Source organism: Propithecus coquereli, unplaced genomic scaffold, assembly GCF_000956105.1.
Source record: "Propithecus coquereli isolate 6110/MARCELLA unplaced genomic scaffold, Pcoq_1.0 Scaffold588, whole genome shotgun sequence".
NCBI lineage: Eukaryota > Metazoa > Chordata > Mammalia > Primates > Indriidae > Propithecus > Propithecus coquereli.
Genome location: NW_012151818.1, coordinates 239,140 through 249,188, shown reverse-complemented (window position 1 = coordinate 249,188; position 10,049 = coordinate 239,140). Strand labels below are relative to the sequence as shown.

General features: G+C 63.2%; 1 protein-coding gene across 1 annotated transcript in view; it reads right to left on the bottom strand.

Moving 5' to 3' along the window:
• Positions 1-1,975: 1,975 nt before the first annotated feature.
• SLC6A6 (solute carrier family 6 (neurotransmitter transporter), member 6) overlaps positions 1,976-10,049 on the bottom strand; it is a 135,821-nt gene continuing 127,747 nt past the window's right edge. Inside the window, exons 10-14 of the mRNA XM_012658459.1 lie at positions 7,755-7,892; positions 7,279-7,381; positions 6,695-6,795; positions 5,760-5,930; positions 1,976-3,126 (exon numbers count right to left, since the gene is read on the bottom strand). Of these exons, the coding sequence (XP_012513913.1) occupies positions 2,983-3,126; positions 5,760-5,930; positions 6,695-6,795; positions 7,279-7,381; positions 7,755-7,892 (657 nt within the window). The 3' untranslated portion in view covers positions 1,976-2,982. The remainder of the gene's footprint in view (positions 3,127-5,759; positions 5,931-6,694; positions 6,796-7,278; positions 7,382-7,754; positions 7,893-10,049) is intronic.

The window sequence follows — 10,049 nt, the reverse complement described above, 5'->3', positions numbered from 1 at the left end:
CGTTCTCGGCTCTCTCTTGCGCCGAACACAGAGTCCCCGTTGCTGGGGACGGGAAGCTCGACGGGGCGGAAAACGCAGCCGACGTCCCCATTCGAAGCCAGATCGGCCGCGTCCCTCGGGTCAGAACTCGTGTGCGGCGACGCCCGCGAGAGGATGCAGGAACCTGCTCCGCGCTGCGTTCTGGGGGGTCGGGCAGAGACAGACACAGAGACAGAGACACCATCTCTGAGAGACGCCATCCCCCGGCTTCCGGGCCACCCACCTCTCTCCGCATTCTGCCGTCTGGGTTTTTTTTTTTTGTTTTGCGTCGCGGTTTTGTGCTTGCTGGATTTTTTTGCACGCGGTGCCTGGGGCTGGCCGCTGGCAGACGCGGGCTGCGGGCCTCAGTTTCCCCCTTGTGCAGATGCAGACCTCCATTCCCAGCTCGGCCGAGGGCCGCGGGACCGGGGTGAGCAGGTGGCGATCTGTGAGCAGAGCCGCCCGGCCGGCCCGCGGGGATGGTGGCAGGGCGGGGACGGGGCTGGTGGCTCCCCTCGTCCCCGACGCCCGCGTCCTCCCTCCTCGAGACCTGTCTTTGGTTGTGGGGAGGGCCGAGGGCCTGTCCCCCTGGCTTTGGCCCCGATCACACGGCTGGAACTGACTCTGGGTTCCGCTCTGGCTCTCGGCTGCCTCAGTTTCCCCACTTACGACAAGCGCACTAGGTTAGCGGGCCCTGGAGGCCTTTCCGTCCCTGACCGCCGGGGACCCGGCTCGGCCCGGCTCCTCCGAGGGCCCCTCGCTCGTTTCTTCATCTTTGAACCCGGTTCTAACCCCCCCTCACTCCCTTCCGAGACCCGTCGATGGGCGCCGTGTGGGTGTCGGGACCCGCCGACGGGCAGAGAGCGGACGCAGGGCCCCGGCGGGTCCTCCGCAGACAGACGGGCGGCCACGAGCTCCCGCGAAGCGTCGTTTAGCTGGAGACAGCCCGCAGCTGCGCGTCCTCACGCCGCCGCAGCGCCGGGGCGCGGGCTTGGGGACGCGGCCGACCCTCCTCCCGGGCGGGGGCCTGGGGACTCGGTCTGCGTGTGTCTTTGGTCTCGAATTTGGTCTTGGGATCTGAGGGGACGCCGTTTCCAGGACGTGTGACCTTCCCGCCACCCCGAGTTCCGCGAGCGGGGGGTGCGAACACCCCCGTCGCCGCTGCCGGCCAGAGCCCGTCCTCCCCGTCACCTGTCCCCGAACGGCGGTCAGTTCACAAAAGTCACGTAAGACAGAGAGAAACAGGTCACGATGCTACTTGGGAAAATGAGGCAAAAAGACCAAAAAAACAGTAAAGTCAAATCAGACACGGCAGCGACCACAAACGCGCGGGAAAGCGGGAACACGCCGGAATCCTCGACGGCCCGGGCGGCGTCTGGCAGAGTCGACAGCTTCGGAATCGGCGAGCGCAGACGGGGTTCAAAACCGCACCCCCAGATCCGGGGACGGGGAGAGCCCCTGACCCCCAGCCGGACTCCGCCCTCCGCACCCCGGGAGGCGGCCGCGGCCCCCGCGCGCGAGATGGTCTCTCGGTTCCGTTCAGACTCTGAGCTCCGAAGCGGCGGTTCGACGGCGCCGTCGAGGGGCAGGTTGGGGGGTGGCCACACGCGGGGCTTTGAAGGTGCGAGGACCCCGAGCTTCTAGAACATTCTCCCGCTCCGTCCCCATGCGGCTGTCACAGGGTTTCCAAGCGAAGAGCTTTGCTTTATCCCAGGCGGCCACCAAGGCCGGACAAATTCTAAGGGGCGTTTGGGGACGTCCCGGCCCGAAGTGAGGAGGCCACGCTTGGCGCTGCCCGCCAGGCGCTGGCCTGGCCGCGGGTGGCACCTGTCGCGAGAGCTCGTCAGGCGTCTCCCAGCCGCGGGGACGTGGGGACGCAGCGGGGGGCGGGGACACGAGGAGGGAAGAGCACCCCTCCCTCCCCCACGCCGCGCCTCGTCCCTTCGTCCCCCCGCCTCCCGCCCCTCCGCCCGCGACGCCACCCCACGCTCCCCGCCGGCAGCTTCGGAGACGCCCGGAGATGTTGCCCGGGCTCGGCCGGAGCCACCCGGACCCCGTTCAAATGCCACCTGTCCAGACCCGCCTCTCCCGGAGCCCCCGGCCCCGCCTCAGGTCCCTTCTGCCTGGATCGCGCTAGCGTGGACGTGGCTGCCCTGCCCCGCCCGCCTCTCGCCAAGGCGGAGCAGCAGGGAGCCTCGACCCCACCACCCTCTCGGGTCTCCGGCTGCTCCCTCTCAGACCGGCGGTTCTGACAGTCCTACTGACCATCTACCCTCGATCCTGCTCCTGCTTCAACACTTCCGACGGCTCCTGGAATCAGACGTCTGCAGCGGGGCTCGGCTCACTAACTTGGGGTCTCTCTTCCGGCCGGGGGACAAGCTGAACCTCACGTCTGCGGCGGCCCTAATGCCTTCCTCCTGCCCCTCCAGGTCCGCCCGCTCGGGGGCCTCTCTCTCACGCGGTTCCTTCCTCCCAGGCCGGGCTTCGGGCCGTTAATCGGGCCGCTCGGCCGTCCGGGCAAGATCCCTCTCTGCATTCGGCGGGCGGGACGTCCCCGCCAGCTACACGAGCACCGAAGAGTCACTTTCGAGCACGAAATCTATTGCTGGCGAGAGCACACGGCAGTCTCCACACGTATGTAGAGTCGTATGTTAAAAAACATACCAAGAAAAAGTTTACCAAGTTCCCACAAGATACATCTCATTCAGCGCGAAAGCTCTGCCTCTCCCCGGACGTCTGTCCGAGGGTTTTTGGTGGTTTTTTTTGTTTGTTTTTGTACAAAATATCCCCGAATCGAGACGAAACACACGCACGCACGACACACGCACACGCACACACGCACGGTGACGCGTTTCCTGTGACAGTTACAAAACAAAGAGGAAGTCCTAGTGCAAATGTAAAGCTCTGTAAACCTGGTCCTAGGAGATCTACGGTTAGTCGACGGCAGGGACGCGGCCGCCGCGCTCACATCATGCTCTCGACCACGATGTGCGTGGGCTTCACGAGCGCGCCGTTCACGGCCGCCGTGCGCGAGCTGAAGGGCGTGGCGCCCTCGCGCTCCACGGCCCAGCGGTTGGGCTCCCTCGGCGTCATCAGGTACTTGAGTCTCTGCAGGAGGAAGCGGGGGACGGGGGGAGGCAGAGTCAGGCGGCCTTGCTTGCCTCCCGCCACGGCTGCCTCCCTCCCCCAGAACCGGCCGGCGTCCTCGGCACCCCGCCACTCTCTCTGGGCCCCCCGTGTTTGTGGAAATAAAGTTGTCGCATGAAAGTCCTCTGAGATCTCACTAGGCCCCGCCTTGGGGCAGAAGTCCTGCCGGGCCAACCCCTGCTTACATACCTCCGGGGACGGGGGACTCACCACCTCTATGTGGTTGCCTCTTTCTCCTGTGGAACCGAAAAAAGCCTCCCTGTCATCCCCACCCCTGGCTTCTCTGCCTTGCGAAGCCGCTGAGCTCCTGCAGTGCGTCTGCGCCGGGCTGGACGCGGGTCTTAAGCGCAAGGGCAGGTGGGAGCCACGCAGGGAGCTAGCGTAGCGGGAGGTCCGCCTGAGCCCCCTGCAGGCACCCGGCTCTCCCCGGAGGACACTGCGCTTTCTTTCTACGAGGAAGGCCCCGGAGGCCGGGCTGCGTGAGAATCGTCAGACCCCCCTGGGCAGGTGAGTTTTGTCCTCCCAGCGGGTGGCCCGACCACGGAATCAGCCAAGGAAGGGCTCTCTCCGAGGACACCCAGGAAGGCGCTGGCAGAACTGGGACTTGGACTCAGAGCTTCTGCCTTGCAGCCCGGTTCCTGCCAAGTGTGTGCTCGGAGACTTCAAAAAAAGAGCCACTTTCTAGGCATTTACATTCAATTTAGGTATGTTACAGATTTTTTTTTCTTTTTTTTTGAGACAGAGTCTGGCTCTGTCGCCTGGGCTAGAGTGCCGTGGCATCAGCCTCGCTCACAGCGACCTCCAACTCCCGGGCTCAAGCGATCCTCCTGCCTCAGCCTCCCGAGTAGCTGGGACTACAGGCATGCGCCACCGTGCCCGGCTAATTTTTTCTAGTTTTAGTTGTTTGGCTAATTTCTTTCTATTTTTAGTAGGGACGGCATCTCGCTATGTTGCCCAGGCTGGTCTTGAACTCCTGACCTTGAGTGATCCTCCTGCTTCACCCTCCCGAGTAGCTGGGACTACAGGCATGCGCCACCATGCCCGGCTAATTTTTTTTCTATATATTTTTGGTTGTCCGATTAATTTCTTTCTATTTTTAGTAGAGATGGGGTCTCGCTCTTGCTCAGGCTGGTCTCGAACTCCTGACCTCGAGCGATCCTCCCGCCTCGGCCTCCCAGAGTGCCGGGATCACAGGCAAGATCTAGCAACACCAGGCCGGTGTCCCCTGCTGGTGACAAGTGGCCGGAGCGCCATGCATCCCCTGGGGTCTCCCGCCTGCTCCCCTTTCGTGCGTCTCTGCGGCCACGCGTGGGCTCTGCGCGCGCAAACGCCCCCGGGAGGCTCAGCCTCGGCGGGGCGGAGACCTGGGTTTGCGGGAACCCGGCTCGGAGAGAAGCTCACGGCCGGGAGGATTGGGGGGAGGCCCCCCTGAGGGCCACACGGGGAAGGACGGGCCGATGGCTTTGGCCGGGACCGGCTGCTATGCAGGCCTGGGCGCACCCTCCCCCTCTCCCTTCCTCCCCTCACCGGCCAAACCTCTGCACGTGGGCTGCACCAAAATTTTAAAATCAACCTTTGAAGCCACCCTGAGTCAGGGATCTGCTAGGTGACCCCCCAACGAGTGGGGTCACCGACCTGTCTCGACAGATCTCTGGAGACCCTGCTGAGCCCCTGTGACCCTGCCGTTTCCGGGTGGTCGGGACACTTTGGAAATTCTGGTCGGGTTGGCATTGCGGGGGGTGCAGGGGGGGTCCCCGGAGGGCTCAGGACAGTAGCTACGGCCCGTCCGTACCTGGACCCCAAATTTCACTGTTTCAACGACTGACACAGCCGTGCCTCATTCTGCCTGAATGTCGCTCGGGGTCCTGCCCTCTGTCCCCCGAAAAGAATCTAACGTGTCCCCTCTTCCAGGAAGACCCCAGGGGCCTCCCCAGCTCGGACCCCCGCTCCCCGGCTTCCTGCCCGGCCGCTTCCTCCCCCGCCCCCCGACCCCTCCGGGCCATTCTCCTGCCCGGGAGGAAGCAGGCCCCAGCCCAGGGGCGGCCGGGGCCCCAGGACATCCTGGCTCCAGAATTTTAAAAGCGAATAACAATAAAAACAGCCCAGGACAAAACAGGGCCGGCTTGGAGCCGGCCCAAGCCCAAAGGTTAAGGGACATTCTGAGAAACGAGTTTCTTGGAAAGAGCCGGGCCTCGGTCAGGGTCCGAATCCCCAGGACCGTCGGGGGGACGTCTGAGCGGAGGGCGGGGGGCGGAGGAGGCCTGCGGGGGGTCACTGGAGGCACAGAGGCCGGAACCGGGCTCTGCCTTGGGCGTGGGGGGCGTCTGAGGGCCGCGTTGCCGATGGGGCCGTTCCCCTGAATTTGGGTTCGCAATAAGCGCAGGCCTCTGGGTGGGCCCCGGCTCCCCTCCCAGGTGAACTGGTTTCCCACCACCCGCTCCGCTGCCCCTCATCTCACCCGCTCCGTTAGGCACGGAGGGGTCTAGGGCTCAGAGAGGGCAAGCAACTTGCCCGAGGTCACACAGCACACTGACAACCGGCCGGCTCTGGCCTCAAACCTCGCACCTCCCGCCCTCCCCGGGCCACGCACTCACCACGAGGAGCGGCCCCTCCGTCTGGTAGAGGCGGATGACGATGACCAAGGGGATACACAGCATGGAGGACAGGGCCAGCACCCAGCCCAGCCCGATGGCCCAGGTGGGGTACACGTAGGTCTTGTTGTAGGTCAGGGGCACGTACTTGACGAGGGAGAAGACGAAGCAGCCCTGCGGAGAGACGCGGCCGTCAGCGGTGGGGTCCCGTCCCTCTCCTCTCCCGCCTCCCCCAGCCCCTGCGAATTCCTTCCGGCTCCAGCCTCCTGCCTCAGGGCCTTAGCACAAGCCGTTCCCTCAGCCCGGCCCGTCTTCTCCCCTGTGTCACTTGGCTCCGGTGGTCCTGCCTCACCGGCCCAGGCCTCCCCCCGCCACCCAGACCCATCCTTCCAGAAAACACCTGGTCACACGTCTCCTCAGCACCCACCCGCCACCACCCCGGACTGCAGCCTCTGCTCTCCCCAGCTCCCCCGGGAGGGAGCGAGAAGGAGACTGAGGGTCCCAGTGGTAAGAGGAGCTGCCCGCGAACATCAGACAAGGATGAGGACGCGGGCGGGCCAATCGGTTCACCTCCGACAATACGGTTCCCGGCTGCCCTGCCGACTCGTCTTTGTCGGGGGCAGAACAGGGACCTCGGAGGGAAAAGCCACGAGCGCGTGAAACGACGGGACAGTCTGAGAGCCGTCGGCGGCCGCCCGAGTCCCGCTTCAGAGTCTCCTCGTTTTGCAAGCGGGGAAACTGAGGACCGGAGAGGGAGGTGGCTGGGGCAGGGGCCACGGAGCCCTCAGCCCCCGGTCGCCAAACCCGAGGGACCCTCGGGAGCGGCCTGTCCCTCCCCAGCAGAGGGACGTCGGCTCGTCAAGAGCCCACGCTTGGGTGCGGAAGGAAGGACGTTCGGGAGGACAGAGCGCCCGACTCCAGCACAGAACCGAACTCACCACGCAGAGGACGGGCGTGACCACGGCCCAGCTGCACTTCATCCAGGGCCCGGGCCGGTAGCCGATCATGTCCTCGATGCCGTCGTACAAGTTGTCGCCGCCTGCGGGAGACAGCAGTGGGCGTGCGTTGACAGCATCCGAGGCCGGCGTCGGCCTCCAAGCCGGGCCTCTGCGCCCCAGAGTCACGCAGACACCTGCCTCAAACGCAGCCGTAACCACGCAACCTGCATCTCTACGGCAGCCTTAGGCGCAGCCCGAATCCCGGCGCGGCCAATCCGAGGGCCCAGGGAGGTCAAAACGGACCATTCCCGGAGCCCAGAGTGGGTCGTCAGAGATAGAGCCCCGCACAGCGCCAAGTTCTGTGTTTGCCTAAACGCGCAGCCACACGCTGCGCCTTGGGCGTTGGCAGGATCGGTGACGCGGCTACAACGCCATCGCTGGGGCGGCCTAGGTAGGGCGTTTCTCCTTTCTGTTCGACTAGGGCTGAACTCCCGTTAGAATCTCTGCTTCTGAAGCTTGCGAGTAGGGGCCCAAAGGAGAAAGTTGGAAAAGGATATGCGGAAAAAAAAAAAATCTATACTCACCGTATATCCAAGCAATAACAAAACATTCAAAGAATGCAACCCACAGAAGGCAAACACCGCTAGCTGCATAGTAGTCAAAGAGCTGGAACACATACATGCCACCCTGTGGAGGGGAAAAAAAAAACCGCAGAGAAGACAGATTTGTTATTTGGTCTCTAATTGCCTTCATATACAAAGAGCTCTGGCATATCAATAACAACTACAAAACCCAAGAAAAAAACGGGCAGCGGTATGACGACCAAATAAATGTACAAAGAGATGTTCGACGTCACGTCTGACAAATGAAATTAAACACACACACGCACAGAGAAAAATGAAAGCAAAACACATCTTGGCAAAACGAGGGCTCCGCTAACGCCCGCTCGCAAAGGAGGTGCTTCGGACCAAACGTGGCCGACACAGAACACACTTAGCGGGGCTGGGGGATGTGGCTGGGGGATGCGGCCGCCTCCACCGCGGCCGAGAGACGCACCTACCTCCGTCACCATCGGCAACCCCAGCAGGTAGCTGATGCTGCACATGACGGCAATGAAGATTTCCCGGTGGTAACCCTTCGTCAGGAAGGACGGGTAAAGGTCCACCAAGGACGTGATCTGCCCTTCGACTTCGACAAACTGAGGAGGGGAAGAGGAGGAGAGAGCCGCTGAGCCACCAAGTACTCCGCACCTCTGCGTCTTTGCTTCGGCTGTTCCTGCCGCCAGAAAGCCTTTCCCGCATCATCCAGGACTCTGGAACGACGGCTTCTCTGAAGCGCGACCCTCCACCCTGGCGTGCTTAGTGGCCCGAGCGTGCTGCCGTGACAGCCTCCCCTTGGTCTCTGTCCTCTCCGGGGGCAAGGGTGGTGCCACGCTCGTCTCTGGGCCTCGAGTGCCGAGCCCAGCCCGACTCGCGCTGCTGTCCTGCTGGGGGTCTCGCTCTCTGGCCCGGGCTAGAGTGCCGTGGCGTCAGCCTAGCTCACAGCAACCTGCAACTCCTGGGCTCCAGCGATCCTCCTGCCTCAGCCTCCCGAGTAGCTGGGACTACAGGCATGTGCCACCGTGCCCGGCTAAGTTTTTCTATATTTTTAGTTGTCCAGCTAATTTCTTTCTATTTTCAGTAGAGATGGGGTCTCGCTATATTGCCCAGGCTGGTCTCAAACTCCTGGCCTCGAGTGATCCTCCTGCCTAAGCCTCTCAAGTAGCTGGGAATACAGGCATGCGCCACCATGCCTGGCTAATTTTTTCTATATGTTTTTAGCTGTCCAGCTAATTTCTTTCTATTTTTAGTAGAGACGGAGTCTTGCTTTTGCTCAGGCTGGTCTCAAATTCCTGACCTCAAATGATCCTCCCGCCTCAGCCTCCCAGAGTGGATTCTTCCCTTTTTTGAGACGGTGAAATTAGAGACGGGAAAGTCCACCGTTGCTGTGAATCGGGGCCAAGCCCGGCACAGACCCTAAGGTCCCCAGACTTCCCAAGAATTCCTGCCCTCCGCCAGCCGTGCGCCCCTGACTCCTGCCAGCCTCAATTTCCCCCTCTGTAAAACAAGGGGATTTTGCCCGCTCGGCAGGGATGATAAAGGTTCGAGGTTATTCGAGTGAACTGGCAAGAGGGGATCACTGTTGCCCGACCGCGGGGCCTGGGCGGGGTCGGGGGAAGTCTGGGCTCAGCAGAGCCCTCCCCGCCCGCCGCTCCCCGGGACGCAGTGACACGCGAGGGAGCCATTTTGGGGGGTCCGGGGAAAGGCCGGTGGGGGCAGACCAGCAGGTACGAGACGGTTTCTGGGGACAGGCAGCCCCAGGGCTAAGCCCCTCGCCGGCCGTGTCTGGCCTCGGCCACATTCTTGGTCTGAGTCTTCATTTTCTTGCCCGGTATCAGGGTGGTGACGGTCCCCAGGCCTGGGGACACCGGGCAGATTGGGGGGCTTGCGTGAGGAGCCAGGCGGGGCTGCGGGGGGCACTGGGGAGTCAGCGAGTGTTTGATGGGGACGGAGGTTCAGTCCGACCCCACCACAGGGCTCAAAACGTCCCCGTCTCCCAAGCACGCGAAGCAAGTAGCCGCGAAGGACGGAGCCCGGCCGGTGTCCTCGAACGCCAGGGGGACCCCTCACGCTGACCCCGGGACCCCCGTCTCCCAGGGAGAAAATCCGCTGAGCAAACACCCCCTCTGCCCTCGCGGGAAGCGGTTTCCAAAGCCGAAGCCGCCTATTTTGAGCCTGTGAAGACGTCACGGCTTGTGGTTTATCAACCTCTGATTTTTTTCCTTTCTCCTCCAGCTCGGGGAGAAGTTCCAGAAGCCACTGGCTTGGGGCCCCTGCCGGCCACACCCAGCGCGGCGATGACGCACGCAGCCCCCGGGCGTGTGGACGGAGCTCCTCTCCGTCAACAACCACGGAGGATTTTGTTTCCCGTCTCCCTGATGTTTCCATTCCGTCTTCTCGGCTAATCCTGGGCCCCTTTCTGCCAAATCCCTCGCTCTGCTCCTGACCTTGCCGGCCGGCCGGCCGCCTCCTCTCTCTGGAGTCGCTTTCCCCGGACTTCCCTCCTCCCCAGCTCAGAGTCCCCGGGGCCGGGCGGGGTGGGGACAGCTCTGGGCACCGGCTATGCAGCCCGTGGCCCGTGGGGAGGCCGGCGAGGGGCTCTCCTAGGGCCTCAGCTGACCCAAGACTTTCTGTGAAGCGGTCAGACCCCCAGATCCAGATTGCGCGGATATAATCGCACCCATTTACCAGACGAACAGACTGAGGCTCAGAGGGGAGGAAACCCGCCCAGTGTCACGTGCTGGGGGCTTGGAATT